The sequence below is a fragment of the Triturus cristatus genome, chromosome 2_1 (assembly GCF_964204655.1).
Source record: "Triturus cristatus chromosome 2_1, aTriCri1.1, whole genome shotgun sequence".
Classification (NCBI taxonomy): domain Eukaryota; kingdom Metazoa; phylum Chordata; class Amphibia; order Caudata; family Salamandridae; genus Triturus; species Triturus cristatus.
Genome location: NC_140581.1, coordinates 659,456,120 through 659,477,902, shown reverse-complemented (window position 1 = coordinate 659,477,902; position 21,783 = coordinate 659,456,120). Strand labels below are relative to the sequence as shown.

The 21,783-nt window shown below is 45.7% G+C and overlaps 1 protein-coding gene across 2 annotated transcripts in view; it reads left to right on the top strand.

Moving 5' to 3' along the window:
* The first annotated feature begins 211 nt into the window (after window positions 1-211).
* The window catches only part of FBXL17 (F-box and leucine rich repeat protein 17), a 1,841,864-nt gene continuing 1,820,292 nt past the window's right edge, over window positions 212-21,783 (top strand). Inside the window, exon 1 of one of the 2 annotated variants that reach the window (XM_085632576.1) lies at window positions 212-815. In XM_085632576.1, the coding sequence (XP_085488702.1) occupies window positions 447-815 (369 nt within the window). In that variant the 5' untranslated portion in view covers window positions 212-446. The remainder of the gene's footprint in view (window positions 816-21,783) is intronic. The other variant, XM_085632577.1, reaches the window with a different exon arrangement.

The window sequence follows — 21,783 nt, the reverse complement described above, 5'->3', positions numbered from 1 at the left end:
AGGCGCAGTCTTGTGTGTTGAAGACTAAACGTCTAGAACGCTAGACACCGAAGTCAAAAGTGTCCCAGTTATAGCTGGATCAGCAGGGAGGCCATATTAGGCGTTGCAACAATCACCAATAATGAAAACAAAAACTGTGCAGTCTAGTGTTTCTGATGGCCACGATAGTAACTGTCAGTAGTAGCGGAACTTACTATTGGACGTTTGGTTTGTTTCTCTCGTGTCGTCAGACCGGCGCCAAGTGGGGGGAAGAGAGCTCTGTTTAAATGGCCGGGAATTGTAACCCTTAATTGACAACAGTATTGTCGGCATTGCTGAGCTTGGCTCACCTGCAACACTGCAGCTGCAACCTGCAACCTGCAACTTGTAGGGCTTGACCTCAGGAGCACGAAGTCATGCTCGGGGGCGGCGCCACCGCTGACAGCTCCTAGGACCGCCCCCGCTCTATGGGCCAGCTCTTGTGCAGATCTCCAGACCGGAGTAGCGCTAGCAGCGGCGGGGGCCGGAATTGCCTGATCAGAGGACCGTGCATGCTCTGCTTTCTGAGGCAACCCACCGAAGAACCCCCGCCCCCCCATAGCCGCCCCCTACTATCGACTGCAGTCACTCGTGGGGAAATGGTGTGCAAGCGCAGGGGAGCCGGACTGCCAGCCGCCACCCCGCGCAAGCAGCCCCGTGGCGCCGATGACCAGCACTGGCACCCCGAGGAACAGTGCGGAGGTTCCTCGCTTGGTGTCCCCAGTGATTCCGGCATCGACAGCGGCGTCCCCAACAGTCTGCACATTCACCAACTACCTCCCAGCATCCTGCTCAAGGTGCGTATGAAGTGAGTTGGTCTGGTACGGAAAATCTACTCCTTTTATCACCCCCCACTCTTGCTATGCCGAGAGGGTGGTGATGTTTCGTTCTTCGCTCAGCCGGTCCAGTACCCACTTAACTGAGAGCTTAACTCATTTAATTGCCACCTTTATTTCAGGAACACTATATTTATCCTCTGGCAGCCAAACTGTCCAGGGAGTCACTGGGGTGAGTGGTGCAGGTACAGCATGTGGAGGAGGGATTATCTTTTATAGTCACCTTCTTCTAGTAGGGCTCTGGGCTCTTATAACTTCCACATATGGTAGGGTGACCAACTGGCATGGGTGCAAATTCAGGACGGTTAGTGTAAAAATTCAGGACAGAGGGTCAAAATTCAGGACAAAACATCGGGACAAAGGGTACGTTTTACAGACACATCAGAGGAAGTTGTGCAATAGTATAAAAGCACGTAACTAGACAACCAATTAAGTACAAGTCAAAATAAGTTTTATATTAGGTTGAGACAATCGTGCACTTCACGGTTTTTCGCTATGCGTGCAGCTTTGTTGAGCAACTCTTTTTCTGGTATTTCATATGATAATAATTTATTTATATGGTTAATCTATTTATATGGTTACTGCACTGGGTTGCCCAGTCTATTTTGTTTACAGCTCATGGTCCTGAGCAGGCATGTTTGGTGAGAGAAGTGGTCAGGAAGATCTGCTCGGATAGACTTTGTTTCTAGCATCTCATATCTGAGTGTCATTGTGAGATGTAAAACGGCATGCATAGGTGAACTAAAGGGTGGATTGCTGTGATGAACACACTATAGGGAACGCATTATGGGTGTTTCAGCAAGTGTAACTTAAAATATGGAATCTGACTTTGCTTATGGGGGCTTCGCAGAGAGTTGTACAAGCTGACAGAAGTCACAAAGGTGCTTTTCCCTGCAGCTTTCTTAAAGAATGCACTCATTGCACTATTACATAGTTTATATTTGACACCTAGCCTATTGCTACAAACACAATATACATCTCAAGCACAGCTCATGGCACTATGAGGCTCTCCCTGAAATCTTACACCTAAAACAAAACATGCAAACATTTACAATCTAGTTTAACATTCAGGTAGCAGTTGGGTGTCACTGAAAATGTCATGTATTAATTCTTTCATCATTCAGTCTTTCACCATTCATTCTGTCCTTCCTTCCATATCCAAACCTTTTAAACCATCTGCACACCTATCCATCATCTAGCCTTCCATCCATCATTTCACTCATCCATCCACCCTTTCACCCAATCCATCCTTTCACCCAATCCATCCTTTCACTCATCCATCCACTCTTCCACCCATCTATCCATTCATTCACTCATCCATCCACTCTTCTACCCATCCATCCAATCAATTACCCTTTCACCCATCCTTTCTACTCATCCATTCACCCAGTCATTCATCCGTCCTCTCATTCACCCTTTCACTCATCCATCCAGCCATCCTTTCTTCCACCTCTCACCCTCCCTTTCACTCATGTGTGCATTCTTTTCACTCGTCCATCTTTACATTCTTTTCACTCATCCATGCACCCATTCGGCCATCCATTCTGTCAATCATTCATCCATGCAATCATTCATCCATCCAGCCTCCCTTTCTCTCTCCATTCCCCTTTCAATTAGCCACCCATCCATTACCCATCCACCCACCCATCCAGTTGCAGACAGAAGAGGCCCATCAATAACTTCACTCACACTGTAGTTCCTAAAGCAAGGGGTAGGGTGGGGTGTGGGAGGGTTCCCTTTGCCACATGCACATAGGCAATCTGAAATTTGAAAGTCATGAGTCATGCATGATGCACAGTGCCAGGACGCAAGGTGACTGTGACATGGGGTTGTTTCCAGGGCTTTAAGTGGGATGAAAAAACTGGGGGTCTCTCCAAGGGGCATGTCTGATGTAATTAAGTGTGTGACTTAAAATACCTCACCTTAAAGTATATGCTGAGCATAATGTGTCGCCCGACTGGTATTTTCCTGTTTCTATCATTGCATCCAGTAACATTAGACCTACAACAATAGGACTATTGACTTTGTCAATGGATGTTAGTTGCATAAAGTAGATAAAAAAGCAGCAACTATGTCTTCGTTTTATATAATAATAAAAATGCTTCAGCTCTGAAATGATGAGACTGTGTAAGAACTATAACCTCTTCTTTTTAACTTTGTACGTTTGTTTTGTACATTTCTTCCCTCTAACCCTAACAGAATGCCCTACCCGAGACCACAGCAGGAGGAGGCCACCACATGCTGTAAGAGCCTAAACTGGCCCATTATCATTCTGTATGGGGCAATCAACCGCAGACAGAATGACAATGGGCGGGGTGGGGCTCCTCTTATACTCCCACCATGAGTGCCAGGCGGTCCCATCAGGGAGCTGAGCCCTTTCGCAGGGGAACAGCTCTGTTCCCTGCAAGGCCCAAAGTTGCACACAAAAGTTGCCCATAAAAAGGATCCTCATGGACAACGGACTTGAGGTCCAAATTATGGAAGGTCTGTCAAATTTAAGTACGGTTGGTCACCCTAACATATGGGAACATCTGACCGTACCATTCTTTTAGAAGTGTACTTTCATTTAATGTAGAGAGAGACCCTAAGTTAATCCGCTCATTGCAGCATTTTTACTGATGGGTAGGGCACAGAGCCCACATCGTGACATGTCTCTAGGGCGCACTGAGATGCGCGTCTCTCCGTCTAATGGGGAAGTTTAACCTTTTTGTTGCATTCTCCCCTGGGGCGTTGGGTTTACCTAAGCGCTGTCATGAGACCGTGGAGATGTCTCCTAAAGCACCTTCAGGTTTGTCATATTTCCCAAGGGTCACTGGAAACCTATTTTCAGTTGTCATATTTTCCTTTGAGACACGGAGTTCTCTCTCACAGTCACATTTTTGCAGTGACACTCGCAGTCCATTTTCACATTTCCATTCATTCTTCCAGAAAGCAATAGGTATAGGTTCACTCTTCGCTCTCACGGTCTCCTAGGGCCATTGTGAAATAAGCTACTTAAAGGCATTGAACTCTAGCTCTCACTATCACTTTATCCCAGGGAATCGTCATATCCCACTTTTCTGGCATATTTACGGTATTCTCAGGAAAGACAGTTAAGCCTGAAGGGGTTACACTCGAAGTTGTATTAAAAGAAGATGCTAATCTGTCGTGGTTCAAATTGCATATTCTATGTCAAATTATAGCGTCCCGTAAATGATCACATTGATAAGTCTCCAAGATACATTTGTCAGCCCCTAACATGTGTGTATCCTCCTGTACAGGCGTAGTGCTGACTCCCCGCACCAAAGAATGCTGAATCTAGAACTCAAATATAGAAAATGGAATCTAACTTAACACACACATGCTCTGCATACAGTACAAGCTAACACTAGACACACCCTCATTGCTTTGGTCTCCCAGTGAGTAGTTGGCACTGGATCATTGCCACGTCCTCTTTGGGGCCGGGGCTCTGACGTCACTCTTATATGGTCACATGTACCTAGAGTATCATTGGACCTAATAATGGTGCATTTTCATAGTGAAGATTAACTGATGTGGAACTGACCTGACCCATTTGCTGCTCCTCCTATGTCTATTAGGCCCAGCCCACGTGCGCAACACCCATAGGGTTCAAAGGGCTTCAGCCGTCCCCACCTCCCCCCACCGCCGTGAGTGTCTGACCGGGCTGAGACAGCTTCCCGGACACACACACAGACAGTTCTTGAGCTGCTGTGGGCTGGCTGGTCTGGCGTCTTATCGCAGCCGCATCTGAGTATCTCACTGGTATTTAAAAGACCATTTACTTGATAACTAGGCTTTGTTGTTTTTGACCTTTTCCTAGAGCCCCGGCATCTCCACTCTGCCTATTGCTTAAAGTTGCAAATTACTTTAGCTGTCACAGTGCATTTCCTGAAAAGTATCCTTTGGCTTTGTTTTTTTGCAGTTTTATATAGCTCAAACTCCATCCGAAGGTATTGAGGCACTTTGCAAGAGCACCAGTTACATTATACAAGGACACATTCATTTTTAAAGGCACAGGGAGATAATGTGATTTGCCCAGGAACACAAGATGTTGAGCTGGCACTGGGACTTGAAGCTTACTCACCATCTCAAAGCGAGCTACTCTGGCAGTTATGCCACACCCTTTCCACTATCAAGTCATAGCACTCTATCACATATCAATAATTTGAAAGTTTGTTGCAGGAGCCACAGATTATTTATTTCCTCTACCCTCCATCCTTGATGGATGCCATAATACAAATTATATCTGAGACCCCTCTCGCTACCGTGGATACAAAATATGCTGAGTTTCTTAAAGTGTTTGGCCTGAATTCAGACAGCTAACCCATCATTCTCAATGCTCAACGTGCACTCACTGCGATCACACTGTATTTCCAACTATCACCAGGCACTCACACCATTCACTCTCCTGTTACCCTGCACCCACAGGAGCACACCTCTCAGCCTGCACTCACATGACTCTTCACTCACCTGTCACTTTCACCCTGCAGTCTCACCACTCACCCTGCACTCACAGCGATCACACTGTACTTACACTGATCACTATGCACTCATGCCGTTCACCCTGCACACGTCGTTTACCCTGCACTCACATGATACTCCACTCACCTGTCACTCTTACGGCTCACCCTGCAGTCTCACCACTCACCACTCACCTCAGCACTTTCACCCGCACCCAAACTCAATTGGGCACATCCCTCACCCTGCAGTAACATCTCACCCTGTACTCATTCCTCTCGCCCTACTTTCACACAGGCACATCACTCATCCTGCACTTACATAGGCGTCCTGGTAACTCACATAGCTCACCCTTCAATCACATAGGCTCACCACTCACCCTGCACTCACAACACTCAAACAGGCTCAACACTCACCCTAAACTCACACAGGTAACTCTGCACTCCCTTCTCTCACCCTGCACTCACACAGGCACACTGCTCAGCCTGCATTCGCACAGGTACTGCATTCACCCATCACTCACACAGCTCACTCTACTTGCACACAGGCACAATAGTCTGTCAGAACTCATAGGGACACGCCACTCACCCTACACTAACTTATCTCACCATGTACTCACAATCACAGCTCAACCTACACTCTTGCCGCTCACCCTGCACTCTCACAGGCACACTGGTCCCCCAGTACGCATACAGGCACATAACTTACTCTGTATTTACACCGCTCACACCACCCACCCTGCACTCATTCCTCTCACTCTGTATGCACTCCTCTCACCCAGCACTCACATTGGCCCTTCTCTCAACTTGTACTCATGTAGCTCACCCTGCACTCACATCGGCACACCTTTCATGCTACACTTGCACGCTGCATTCACTCACACTGTTCACAATCACCCATCATTTATATGAGCTCACCTCCTATGCTGCACACATAACAGGCATTGGCAATGCCCCTTGCTGTACAACATATGTTTTGCAAGCTAGAGTGCTTGCGCAAGCAGCACATACTCTTTCACAGGCAAGACTTAAAATTACCCAACTGTCCTAAATATACACCTTTCTACAAGGCACCTACAAAATACCTGTTCTTTCCGCAAAACTTGGGGCCTCATTTCCAAAATAATGGCGCTGCGCCCCAAGCTGTTTTGCTGCGTCATTTTAAAAGCTCAGAGATACGTCATATTAACAACAGTAAAATGCATCTTTTTGCGTTCCCCTGCGCTGGCGCATAATTGGCTACCATGTGCACCCTTGCGTCTTGTTGCAATGGCGCCTGTGTTGTGGATTTGAAGGAACACCTTCCTGCACAAAAACAATAATTGGTGGCATTTTCCTCTTTCTATGCGTGCTGCAAAATGCAGCATGCATAGAAAGAGGAAAAAACAATGAGAAATAAAAGTATTTCTCTTTGTTGCGCCACTCCTACACCTCCCCTGGGAGGCGTAGGTTTCTGACTCATTCCCAGCTTTACAAAACCTTGTAAATCTGGGAATGTTTCAGGTTCCATGGATGTTGCTTGGTAACACCCACAGCAACACCCATGGAATGCCCCTTTCAGACAAAGTAATGTGTGAAAGGGGCTCATATTTCCAAGGCTATGAAAAGTCATGCAGGCTGACTTTGCGTGACCTTGTAAATAGGAGCAGGCACACTATGCCGCCAGGTCGTCACGAAACAAATGACGCACAGGTGGCTCAGTGGCCTTGTGAAGGAGACCCTAGATACCTAGTCAGTCCCATCTATAACTACATGGCCAGTGCTAGTGGGGAGAGTGATAGCGAAAGGAGGGAGATCAGGGCTGATACTTTGCGGGATGGTGAGCAACTGAGGCTGTGGGGATAAGCTGTAAGCAAGTGTTTATTTGGTACAGGAGGAGAAAGCTGGCAAATGCTGCAGGAGGGGGAAGCGGGTACAAGAGGTTAAGGATGACGCAACACGTTAGAGGCTGTGAGCTGGTGATGGAATAGAGTGGGGTCTTAGGTCAACCGTGCATTGCATGTGGTGAAGTAGCACTGGTTCCAGAGTTAATTTGTAATCCTTCACCTGAGCTCCCTTGGCCTGCAGAGGGAGCTGGTGTTTTCACTGGTGCTGAAGCCACTGAGTAGATCAATGTTTGAACCTGTTGACCTGTGTGATGGCAGTGCTCTGTCACAGCAGGTACCACAGTGGAGAACTGTTTGAGGCTCTGCTCACCAGCACCAGCTTCTTTAAGACACTTGGGCTCACGTTTCAACAATATTTCAGCTGAGAGGCTGGGGCTCGTGAAAACACACCAAAGCTTCAGGTTTGCATGGGAACACAGGCATCAGCATTAAGGTTTTCTGTTAATCTTCTCAGTTCAGACATGTTCAGTTGCTGTTACTACACAGCGTGACCAAAGGGTTGCAAGTGATGCTAAAGCATTGGTCCAATAGCCCCTTGGACCTGTTACTGTGGTGGGCAGTCCATTTTTAGAAAGCATCAGTATTTTAGAGGAGTTTGAATGTTTGACATTTATCACTTGAATTCTAACATCTGCACATGACATGAAATCTTTGCGCATTCACCGTTTCACTGCATACTTTTTGATTTGTTCAAAAATAAATTAGACCAAAAATTAGAAAGTGAAACTTGTTTATAAACGTTTTGCATAGTTGCCCATTGTACTGTGTGACACATACATCCATTCCTGGCTTTCCATTCACCACAATGCTTCATAATGGAGCGTGTGTTTTTTGTTTTTACATTGTATGTTGGGTCTGAAAATCCCAAGATGCAAAGTGTTACTAGATAAAAAAACATGTTTGCCAAAGCAGTTAAGCATTTCATTAGATCAATTGGATGCTGTAATATACATTTTTAAAGAGTGGATTAGTTTGTTTCCAATAGTGTTACTACTTTAAACAAGAAAAAGCACATCACAGCACTATACAAGTATTTTAATTATTCTAGACTACTTCATGGAGTTATGTCATTGGTTGTAATGACATAACTCATTATCCAGAAGCACTATAGTGTTTTGTTTTTTTAACTCTCTCAGTGTTATTCAAAGTCAGAGTTTCCATTTCTTTCCTCTAATGCATGTATTGCCAATAATCCTACACAGTTCCTACATGCACCCATTGTGCCTTGGACTCTCATTGAAATCTTAGTAAGTGAATGACAGTGACTCCATGGAGCTAGGTAGTGCACAGTTGTCCAACTATGCATTAGAATTATGAGTAGGTAGCTGGGAAAGCTGACTGAAGCCAAGCTACCTGTTGCCTACCTTGCTTCAGAGGAACCTGTCTTATGTCCTGTAGAGATGACCTGTGGCCTGAAGAGTAGACTGTGGTCAAGTGACCTAAACATGAGATAGGCGATCTGGACAGGGGGAAGCGACGATGGGCCTCTAGATGACAAACCCACTGGAAGAGTTCACAGGTAAAAGGATCCTCTAACCACAGTAGCTGAAGAGGTAGTACCTTAGGAAATCCTAATTACTAAAATGATTACAACACTCGTGACAATTTCTATGACATTATTGATAATACTACTGCAACATTTGCAGTGAAATTATTGATGGAAATACTGTGCATGGGTCGGGCTCAAAAAACACCCTTACCACTTTGTACCCTCACCCAACCCTAAACACTAAAGTCACCCTCACCACACTATACCCATTCTGTTAGATATTGGGCCTCTATTTGGAAGAGATTTGCACCCTGTCCAAGTAAGGACCACAATCCTAGTCAGGCTAAGCGAGAGACACACTTTAAATTAAATTAACCTTTGCTCACACTCTGGTAGCTTGGCACAGAGCAAGCAGGCTTGGCTTAAAAGGCAATGTGTAAAGTATTTGTGCAACACATCCACACAATAACAAAATGAAAACACCTTAAATCCAAAGTTCAGGCCAACCGTTCTGGAGGGCAGGTCGGCTACGAGACTCACACATGTCCTGCTGAAACAGTACCTTTGATGGAGCAAAGCATCAACACGGAGGGCACAATGCGTCAATCTTTTCCATGCAGTTGGGTTAGTGCATTGTCGTTGAGCTCCATTGAAATGCAGGCAGTCTTTGTCATCAAGCTACGCAGAGTCTTGTCATCTGGCTGCACATGCTTTAGAACAGCTGTCGACAAACAGCCTCTGCGTTTTAGGGCGATGCATTGGTTCAGATCGGCTCGAAGCTGATGATGTCAGTTTTGTAGCAAAACAGCTGCATGACCCACTTCTGAGGCCCTGGACTGGAGGGGGCACCTCAGGTAAGGGACTTACAGATGGCAGAGTCCAGCAGCACCAGCAGAATTGTAGGAAGTCTTCTGTGTCCCTTAGACTTAAGAAAACAGGAGGCATGCCCTTGGAGTCACTCTGTGTTCAATTGAGATGGGTTCAGTCCTTGTCCTCAGCAGGGCACAAATCAGCAGAAAGCAGGGCACCTCAGAAAAGCAGAGAAACAGTTCATCAGAACAGTCAGTTAAGGAAAAGTTGCAATCCGTCTAGCACAGAAGTCTTTACTGCAGCAGAGTTCTTCCCAGGTCCAGTAGTGTACTGGTTTGGTAAGGTCAGAGCCCCAATACTTATACCCAAATGTGCCTTTGAAGTGGGGGGTGACTTCAAAGCAGCGTCTTTAAGAGCACAGGTCCCCTTTCATCCCTGCCCTGTCTGCCAGGCTATCCGTTGGAGGTAACCAGTCCTTTGTGTGGGGACAGGACATAGCCTATTTAGATGTATGTTCGACATGACATCTTTGGCGTGGTTTCCCCAGACTTTTTGCCTCCATCTCCTGTATTTTTTATGTTGTGCTGGATTTTGTTTTTGCTGGCTTATATGCTTTGGGCACTTCGCCACTGCAAATCAGTGTCATAGTGCAAGTGCTCCCTGTGTATATTGCTATTACAATTGGTTCTCCCTGATTGGCATATTTGATTTACTGGTAAGTCCCTAGTAAAGTGCACTGAGTGTGCCAGGGCCTGTAAATCAAATGCTACTAGTGGGCCCGCAGCCCTGATTGTGCCACCCACACGAGGAGCCCTGAATAGGTATCTCAGACATCGACCTGGCAATTGAACTCTCTTGCCAGGCCCTCTCCTTCCCTTTTAATTACATGGAAGGCCCCCCTATAGTAGGCCCAAGGTACCCCATTGGCAGGGTGCAGTGTATGTGAAAGGTAGGACATGTACTGGTGTGTGTGACATGTTCTGATAGTGAAATACTTCCTATATAGTTTTTCACTATTGATAGTCTATCTGCCCAATATGATGGAAATGGAGATACTTTGTAACATCTTACAAGTATACCTTCCCATTGGAACTAGATAGAAAAATAAAGTTTGGGCTCTCTGAACTCAGAATTTAATAACACATATTTTAGTAAAGATAGTTTTTAAATTGTGTGTTTGGAAATGCCACTTTGAAAAAGTACGTTACAATTACAAAATAGTCCCTGACAGGGGAGATTCACACAGAAAACAATGAATATAGGTCTGAAATCAATGCTATATTAAAGCTGTCCAACCAGACAGAAAATTTAATAATGTATCAAATCACATAAAACACATGAATAAAGTGGGACACAATCCTGTGTCCAATGCAACATATATAACAAAGACACAAACGAACAGAAATTCACAAATTCAGAAAAAGGCTCATGCAGGACAAAAAATGCTTGTAACTTGTATAAAGAAATGCAACAAGCAAACAATATGTAGAGACACCGTTACACATCGGTAATTAATTCAATTGCGTTTAAGGTGCATATAAGGTCGACGACATTTCGATCCTGTAGAAACAATATTGAAATCATCATCAGGACGTAAAAATTACATGCCTGTGGGAATTTTAGCCAAGCGTACTAGCAGAGGGCAAGCAACGAGGCAATTGCGAAAATGCCAGGAAGGGATTACTGCTGTCTCCCGGAGGTAAGTTAGATCACTCGAGCGTTAGGAGGTAGGGTGGGATTGGGGCAATTACTAATTGAGGGTACTGGTATGGAGAGGCGCGGTAACCTAATTACATGAATTGCGGCAACCAATCCAATTTGGAAATATATGAAAGGTGCTGTGAGTCACGCAACAATGAGGCGAGTACTCCTGAGCTGGTACAATGACCTGTGTATCCTGTGAGCACACCGGAATACCGAAGGATACACAGGTCATTGTACACAGTTGAAGAAACCGATGCAGCGCCGCTTGCCGCATCGATTGCCGACACATCCCGGATTTCCATGCATCTCACCTGTGCGGCAAGTTTTCCTGACGCATCACCCGCAGACCAGAACCAAATGGAGTCGACGCATCACTTACCCCTACAGTCTGCAAATCAACGCATCACTTCCCCTGCGTGCAGCAGAACTGTTGCATCGCCTCTCCAAGGACTCGGGGAACTAAGGCATCTCTTTGTTTTTCGACGCTTCCCTTCTCTGCGGCTGTTTGGCCTTGGGAATTTTGACGCATCTGTAGGTACTCCCTTTTTAAAATTTTTATTTTTTTACATATTTTATTAGTTTTGTAGTTATAAACAACTCAAGTTTACAGTTCACCAGGATGCACTGTATATATCTATAGTAATTAATTTGCAAACATTTAACCCCACCCCCTCCCTGATAGTAGCAACTATCCAAGTCTCCCACCCTTACCACCAGACTCAATCTTACATAATATCCTAATCGTATTGCCATCCAAGACATAGTATACTGCCTGTATTTTACATTTTGGTATGCATTATTCATAAACATGACCTACGAGGACCATTCCGGGGGTTATTATTCATTGGGGTCTGGAGACCGACTGCAGGTCAATCATAGTTATCATTTAGTGCAAAGACTGTTCAACAGAAAAAAAATTGTTCCAACAACATGTCCCATTTCATTGAAATTTGGTGTTTCCGAAGCCCTCTATTTTCTCCCCTTCTTATTTCCATACTTTCAGTTCTACCCCATCGTACTACCTCACCATGCCAAGATAATGCTGTCGGGGGTTGTACAGACTTTCAGAGCATTGTTATTGCCCGTTTCGCTAATATTAATAAGAGATTGGCAAACCGAGACTGGGTTCCTTGCGATTTCTTTAGTTTACGTGCGCCTAGTATGCAGTATTCCACAGTGTCTTTCCCAACCCCTGGTGCTAACTCAGTAATGATTTTGTAAACTGTTGCTGAGAATGATGACGGTTTCGGGCATACCCAGAGCATATGTAGTAGTCTGGTCGGTTGTATGTGGCATCTGGGGCAGTCATCTGACGCTTCTGGAAACATTTTACTTAACCTGTGTGGCGTCAGGTATGCCCTGTGCACTATCATGTATTGAATTAGCTTGAATTTAGGGTTCCTTGAGATTTTCTTGGGACATTCCAGCGTTTTCTCCCATTCCTTATCCGATATATTATGTCCGATATCTACCATTTAGTTTTAAGTTCCTGTAACGAAACTGAAGCTTGTGTCCTAATACTGATGTATAACCATTTTACAAGGTGTCCTCCGTTTCCCATAGGGTATAACATATGGACAAGTGCGTGTGTTGGAGGCTCATCGCCTTCAGGAGACCAAGTATTTCTCACATATCTACTAATACTGTCATGTAATATATATAGTGTGTTAGGAACCCCTTGTTCTCTCACAAATTTATTATGATCCATGTACACACTATCAGAAAAGAGCATTCCTACCGTATTTACACCTTCTTCCATCCATTTGGCCAGACCTCTATTAGTAAGAATCCCCGTTGGTGTAGGAATCCCCAGAAGAGGTATATTAGGGGCATATGGGCGTTGCCCCTTGGTGCATTGGATCGCTTTTCTCCAATAATATATAGCTACCTTGAGTAATGGCAGTATCGATTGTGGGGTTTTACTATTTGGCAATATCAGTAAGTGCAATGCCCCTATCTCCCATGCAGCCCGTGTCATATCAATCTCATGTAAGTGACATCCAGCCGTCCAATAAGAGAGCACTGAAGTTGACTAAGGTAGCAATACGCACTGAAGTTGGGAAATCCAACCCCCTCTGCCCCCCTCCCCGGTCAGTACTGAGTTTTAATTTAGTAAGTCCCACACGTCTTCTGCTGTTAGCCCATTCCAGGTCAGTTAACATTGTGTTGAGTATTTGAAAGATACTTGATGGGATTATAATTGGTAAATTAGTGAAGTAATACAGTAACCTAGGGAGCATCACCATCTTCGAGATTGCCATTCTGCCCGTCACTGAGAGTGGTAGCGAAGTCCAAAACTCGATTTGTGTTTTTAGTGCTTTAATTGCTTGCCCCAAATTACCCTCGAACATGTCCTTAGGTTTTCTGTAGATCTGAAGATCTGAATATGTAAATGTGGTAGGTGCTATATTAAAGGACCAAGGACCAAAGCGAATGTGACCGCATCGGCCGGTATCTTTTTAAAGTAATAAGCATAGGATTTGCTTTTGATTATGGTAAGACCAGATAGTAATTGGAAAAGCGTAAATACCTCTGAGAGAGTTTCATGGGGGCCGCGAAGATCTTTTAGATATAATATAAGATCATCTGCGTATGCGGACAGTATATGTGTTGTGTTTCCTAGTGTGATGCCTCTGTCCCGTGCCACTGTCCGTATTTCTGCAGCCAGTGGTTCGAGTGTCAACACAAACAATAGGGGAGATAATGGACAGCCCTGTCTTGTACTCCTGACCACCACATAAGGCTGAGAAATATGAGATCCTGTATGGGCCCGCGCCGTTGGCTCCATGTATAATAGCTGTACCCAACGTATATATTCCTGCGTTATACCAAATAGTGAAAGTGCATGGAGTATATAATGCCAATGTAGGGTGTCAAACTCTTGACGCAAGTCAAGTGAAATACAACCTGCCTCTGCATTCCCCCTCAGGTATTAGCGTAAGTATCTGATATAAACATCTGTTATTCAATGAGGTGGTTCTACCAGCGACCAATCCACATTGATCCATGTGCACCAGTCTATGCAAATAAATGAGTAGTCTACTAGCTAGTATTTTAATGACGATTTTGTAATCCGTGTATAACAGCGAAAGGGGGCGATATCCCATCATTTCAGTTGGATCTTGACTCAGTTTCAACAGTGAAGTGACTAATGCTTGTCTCGTGGAGAGGGGCAAGAAGCCTGTCTTTAACGCATGGTGCAATTTTTCAAGATGTGCGGTCAGCAGTGCCGAGAAGGTTATATAGAATTCAGCGAACAGGCCATCTAGGCCCGGGGTCTTATTACATGGGAGGTCTTTTAAAGCCGATCAGATTTAAGCTTTCGTTCTAGGCTTAACCAGTTCTTTCTTTTGGATTTCTGCAAGTTGGGGGAATTCTAAGTTCTCGAGGAAGCTATCCATATCTTCTTCCTGCAATTCCACAGGTGCAACATATAATGCCGCAAAATAGGCTCCAAAAGCCTTATTTATATCGTCTTGTGTGGTAACCGTATTTCCCTCTGGTGTGCACACCTCGTGTATAGGGGTACAAGATGGGGCGTCTCATATTATTCTTGCAAGTAATGGTCCCGCCCTGTCTGCTTCTGCATGTAGTTTTTGCGTATAGGTTCGATAAACACGTGTCCTCAGCTATTCTAACAGTTCAGCATGTTTAATTTGTGCTTCCTGTAATTCCTCCTTATGTGTGTCATCTAATGTTGCAGCAACTTCAAATCTACCCAATCTAGCTTCTAAGTCCTGCAGGTCTTTATCTACCATAGATCGTAGTCCTACTTTAGTACCAATAACCACCCCTCCGATGACCGTCTTAAACCCCTTCACTTCTACCTGGCGCGTGCTCGTACTGTGTGCGTTTTCTTTAAAGTAATTCTCCATAGCATCGGAGAGGGCCGCACGATACACAGGGTCCTCCAAAGAGATTGGCTGGGATCGGTGTAGGGATCTTGCACGATTCTCGGATTAATTCTAAGGGGTTATGATCTGAAAGTGTCTTCCCAAGGTAGGTAGCTTGTGAGGTGTTGCAGAGCAACGGTGTAGTACAAAAGGGGGTGGTGATGGACGGAGCATCAGAACCAATCAAACACTCACACCCAGTCTACAGATCTGGGTTTGATCCATCACCGCTCTTTAGCCCACTCTGCCACCCCAGTTCAGACATGGCCATATGCAAATCTGTCTGACCCTGTGCCTCATGGGAACAGTCCAGCCCGAACTGCCAAGCCATGCCTTCCCTGGACCGGAAACAAGCTTCCTAGGACCGGTTTCTGGCATTTCAGCCGTCTTCAGCCAGGCTTGCTTGAATCCAGTGGCAAAGTGAGCAAGGGACTCCCGTCTGAGCATACCCTGCCAACTTATGGCGAACAAAGCGGTACAAAAGGGGGTGGTGATGGACGGAGCATCAGAACCAATCAAACACTCACACCCAGTCTACAGATCTGGGTTTGATCCATCACCGTTCTTTAGCCCACTCTGCCACCCCAGTTCAGACATGGCCATATGCAAATCAGTGTGACCCTGTGCCTCATGGGAACAGTCCAGCCCGAACTGCCAAGCCATGCCTTCCCTGGACCGGAAACAAGCTTCCTAGGACCGGTTTCTGGCATTTCAGCCGTCTTCAGCCAGGCTTGCTTGAATCCAGTGGCAAAGTGAGCAAGGTGTAGAGCAAAAGATCCTATCTATACGTGTATGCAATAGGTGTGTAGAGGAATAAAACAAGTACTCTCGACTGATTGGATTTTGTCCCCTCCATGCATCTTCAAGTGCCCAACCCGTTGCCCAATGCACTAGTGCCTCAGATTGTTCCCTGCTATTTGTTCCCGTTATGGGAGGGTGTGAATGATCCTGATCTATATTTAGCACTGTATTAAAATCTCCTCCCACCACCCATGGGTTGCCTTCCCAGTCTTCTAATATTGTGTTCAGTGATGTGAGGAATTTAACCTGTTCTGTATTAGGGGCAAGGATACTTCCCAGTATAAACGGCTCTCCATCTAAAGTGCAGCGAAGAAGAGCATATCTACCACTTGTGTCAATCCGTTGTTCCATCATAATAAGTGGGATACCTGCCCTGACCCAAACAGCTGCTCCCCTTGCAAATGCAGAATAAGATGTGCTGAATAATTGTCCCCGACACTTTTTCCTGAGTTTAAGAGCCTCACTTTTCTTAAGATGTGTTTCCTGCATAAACACTATGTGGGATTTTCGTCTGTTCAGTTGTGCATATATCTGATGTCTTTTATGCACTGACCCCATCCCTCTGAAATTCCAGGTCAAAATCTTATATTTCCCCGCAGTAGTCATGTTACACTCTGTTTTGTTGGTGCGTAGGTAAGCCAAAGCAGTCCTGGTGACATGAAAGTATTCAACAGTAAAGGAGTCTGGTAAAAACTAAGAACATCAATCCCCAATACTTGGTTCCCCCATAAAACATTAGAGGACCAAACCATTACGTCAATAAGAACCATTTGAACTAACACTTCAAACAAATTAGCAGTTGCAACCGAGGGGTGGGGCGAGGGGATATGGCAACCATTATCTCTAAGTATTCCAGAGGAGTACATTATATTGGAGTAGTCATATAGCCGGTCAACACCGAGCCCAATCATTTTGTATATAGAGGCAGTGCTACCAATATCGGTCTATTAATAAGCAAGTATAAAAGCCAGTATGTTTTCACTACTACCCTTGTACTTACAAACCATTAATTTTAACCCATGTAGTCATTCATCATTTGAGGCGTAATAGTCGGAAACAGTGCCAAGCTACTTACTGAATCAGAGTGTATAGTAGAGTCCTCAGAGGAGTTGCGCAAGTCCATAATGGACCGTGTGTCTTGGGCGTCCAGCGCCGCAACCGCTTGTATTGCAGAGTGTTGTCCATCGACAATTTGTTGCTGAGAAAGACTCGTTCAGGCTTCTTTTCCAGGTATTTGGTTACGTTCTTTCTTGCCTTGGGTAATCTTGGGAGTTCTGTGTGGTTTTGGCTGTGGAAACAGAAGAGCATACTTTAAGTTGTGGCTTCTGAGCTGCTTTTTCACTCCTTGAAATGATGCCCTCAGTTTTTGTACCGTTAAAGTAAAATCTGGGTAGAGAGAAATGTGTTTGTTTTCAAATTGTATTGGGGCTTTTTCTCGGGCCGTCCTCAGCAGGGTATCGCGGTCCTTAAAGTTCAGAATACGAGCAATTAGTGGTCTAGGCGTGGCACCCGGAGAAGGAGGTTGTGCCGGTATCCTGTGGGCCCTCTTCACACTGAAGAGCCCCATAAGACCCTCCGGGGCAATCATATCTTTAAACCATTGTTCCGTATATTGGTTAGGATTAGAGACCTCGCTGCATTCCGGCAGTCCCACTATTTGTACATTGTTGCGGCGGGCCCTTCTTTCTGCGTCGTCCACTCTGTCGCGTAGGTTAGAGAGTTCACGACGTAAGTGTTCGAGATGTTCAGAATGATCTATATGCTGGGGTATGATCTCTTCCAGTTGTAACTTGTGGTTACGGACAGTATCTGCTAGCTTGCTATGATCAGCTGTCAAGAGCGTAAGTCCTGTTGCGAGTGTGCTCACTTGTCTCTCGATTGCCTGTCTAGATTTTCGGACTTCCTGAAGAACCAAGTCCAGTTTGTCGGCCTGTATATCCACATAAGTCGGGGGTATACAGTCTTGGTCAGAGGCACTATTGTTCTCGTCTTGTTCTGTCTCATCATGTTTGCCTGGCGAAGGCAAATCCATCTGTTTCCCTCTAGTGCGACCCATTCTGGCCAGTGAAAATACAACCTGTGCTCAGGATATTGTGTGGTGCTATCAATCAATATAAACACTGTTCGCACCTCTCAGCGCAGCAATGCGGTGTAGGTGGTATTATTAGGCTTAACTCAGCAATGTGCTATACACGTGACCGTATTTGTGCCAGAAAAAATCCCTGTGACCGTTCCAGTGTGTAGATCAGGTCCCAAAGTCACCTACTGTGGAACAGATTGATGGCAATTCTGGATTGCAAGAACACTATCTGTTGGAATGACGAGGAATCAGCGTTTATGAGAGACCTCAGTGCTCTTTGGGGTTATAGTCCCTTTGTAGTTCTGGGATCTCTTTTGACCATCCTTCATCAGAATTATGACTGCATCTTGCCACACAGACAGTGGGAGGAATTTTAGTGGTACTAGGCACTTTCGCAGGGCACTGTATCACTCATTAGTGTTCCTGGCTGCCATTACCTGTAATTTTAAGGGCTCCCAGGCTCTCCAGTCTCCTCTCACGATCCTGAGTTCAGGGACTGGTTGTGTGAGGCCTCCCACCAGTCTGTACAGGGAATGTCGTGTGTGGATATTGTGGGGTCGGATCTGGCTGTCCAGCAAGTATTTTACCGTTCCACGCGCCCCAGGCGTGTCCTCAGCCTTCTCTCATTAATGTGTGTGCTGAGCGTTTTCCGCCCTACAATGCCACATGGCCCGCCCAGCAAGGTCTTCTATCGCCCTGGGATCTCCGGTCACACCCCACGGTTCCAGGTTCCGCAGCGGGACAGATCCAGGCTCTTTCTGGTCTTCGCAGGGGAGCGCTAGCAGTGTACAGTCCTCCGGTCCTGGTCAGGGTGCCCCGCCCTGCCACCACTGTTCCTAACGTCTCATTCGCCTCTGCAGCCGTGCCCCATCAAACCACTACGCAACACCGTCTCTGGCCTGTAACACTCCGCAGACCTTATTCTATGTTTTTTTCAGATTCAGAACGGGTCATCGGTTCTTGACAGTAAACAGGTGCCCCAGCCTGTCTCCTTCATAGTTACAAGGCTCCAGAGGGCTCACATCATGGCCCGGAGGCCCCGTCGATCTGTATTCCTTCTTGGTGACCAGCTGCATCGTATGGCCTGTATTTCTCCTCCGATGCCTGACGCAGCGTTGGGAGGGCCATACGTGTCCTCCGCTGGTAATTCAAGTCGGCACACTGTTCTTCTTGTTTTCAGTTTACATAAAGATACTTTATTTTTCTTAACTGGTGTGGTGTCCGATTATGGTGTTATCACTGTATTACTATGTGTTTTGAGTACAAATACTTTACGCATTGCCTTTGGGATGAGCCTGTCTGCTAGTACCAAGCTACTAACGGGGTGAACAGGGGTTATCTAAAGTGTGTTCCCCCTTATCCTGACTAGAAGCAAGGGTCCCTATTTAGACAAAGTTCACTACCTCTGCCAACTAGAGACCCCCATTTATAACACTGGTAGTCAGCGGTGAGGATTTGAACTTGTATTTGTAATTGACCCACAGTGATCGGTGTACATCACTAGTTTAGTGCAGACCACTACGCAACCACATACTGTGGGGTTTTTTTTTTGGTTCTCTTTTTGATTAACCCTTAAAGTATCCATACACCATGTCTCTGAATGGTAAACCATCAAGTAAGGCTGCAAAATTGGAGTTTGACATTGAAATGTTAAGTGGTTACAAAGTAGATGAACTCAAGCAGTTCTGCAAGAGCTTTGGATGTCCCTTGGGGAGCAACTCTGTATGAAGCCAGTAATGTTGGGGAGAATGGAATTGAGGATGTGAATCTGGACGTACAGGGCCAGCAAGTGGAATTTGGAGCTCAAGATCAGCTAGTGGGGGGGAGCCCCCCCCAGGCCTGACAGCAGTGTATCTTCTAGAGGTCTGTCCATAGAGGAGCTAGAGGACAGGTGACCGGAGAGAGAGAGCACCAGAGGGAGCTTGAAAAGCTCAAGTATGACATGTGGAACCAGAAACGTGCAGACAAGAATGCTCGTGCCCTGGAGGGAAAGAAATGTATCTTGGCACATGAATTGAGCATGAGAGAGCTGGACATCAGGGCCAAACAGTCAGAGTCTAATACAAATGGTGACAGCGTACAGCTGGTGCAAGGGGTTAAGGTATACATTCCCAAAGACCTAGTACAGAATTTCCAGAAGGGGGAAGATATTTACGCTTGGTTTTCATCTTATGAGGCAGCACTGCGTATGAATGAGGTCCCTGAGAAGAATTGGGAGGGGCGGGCCTGTGGAGACACTTTGACGCCAATTAGAGGAACACTCTGACACCTTTGGAGAAGACGAGTGCTCTGACCTACCCCAATATGAAGCAGGCTTTATGCCTCCGGTATGGGCTCACATAGGAGCAGTACTGGGAAAGTTTTAGGTCCTTCAAGAAGCTTGAATCTAATATGTTGGTTGAATGTGAAAATCTTTATTGCAGAGCACTGTATGGTTGGATAAAGGCCAGCAAGATAATTGATTACCAGGGATTTTACAATCTGATTGTTTGGGAGCACTTGAGTAGTCTTTGTGTTCCAGAGCTGTGCCAGCATCTGATGGATAGTATGCTGACTGGCCCCAGGAAGCTTGCTCAGGAGGTGGACTGCTGGACGTGTACCAGGGTCCACAAGGGGTATGTGGGAAACCCAGCCAAAGGTGGGCCGGGTCTCCAGCAGAATAGACTGGGGGAGGGTGGGCAGGGTAACCAAAAGGAATTTTCTAAAGGGCCCCAATATAGTGCCCAGGGTAAAGATGCCCAGCCCCCTAATTCTAAGAAGCCGTGACCCCCTAAAGGTAGGCCAGACAACCGGGGTCCCCGCAAGAATAATGCATGTGGTCAGGAGGGTCACATGCAGAATGATCCCAAGGCCCCACTGGCACCCAATGGTGCACCGTCACTGGGGTTAGTTAGTTAGTGTAGTGCTGGGGGAGGAGTTGGTTCCTAGTGAGGGTGGGGAGCCAGTTGTGATTACCCATATCTCCATTAGATCTTGGATCAAATCAGTGGTTGGCAGCTTAGCCCCCACAAAGATCTGCCTCTCCCGGCAGAAAAGTCCTTCTGAACCATGGTTTACAGCTAGTCTTAGAGTGCAAAAACAAGTGTGTAGAAGGGCAGAGAGAAAGTGGAGAGCAAAATATGACTTAGTTGAGAAATTCAAATATGTAGAGGAAAAAAGTAAATACTTTACGGCTAAGATCCGGGAGGCAAGGAACTCCTGTAGGGAGCTTTTCTCCACAGTTAAAAAATGTGCTAAAATACCAGGAATGGCTCGGACAGAAAGCAGCACAGAATTCTGCAACCTACTGGGTCAGACGTTCATAGATAAAGTTGAAACGGCATATAATTCCTTTAGGGATTGTGGTAGCGCAGTCACAGTTGCCAAGATCACTCCAACAGCCACAGATCCCCACCCTATTTCAGCTTTCACCTTCTCTCCCCCCACACTAGAACAAATTATTCAGGTGGTGAGAACATCTAAATAAGGAGCCCCAACAGACCCCTGCCCTCCTAAAGTACTTCATCAGTTTTTGGAAATACTAAGTGAACACCTAAACTTGGTGTTCAATAAGATAATCCATTCTGGCGTCTCCCCAGACCCTTGGTAGAAAGCCTCACTTCTTCCTCTTTTTTAAAAAAAACTGAATCTTGACCCTAAGGATCCCAGCAGTTATTGACCGATTTCCAGAATTCCATTTCCGGCAAAAGTATTTGAGAAACTTCTCAATGTACAACTCACTGCACACATTTTGCTCCTGGAACCTGCTAGATCATTCTCAATACGGGTTTCAAGAAGAACAAGGAACGGAGACCGCTTTGGTCATGGCG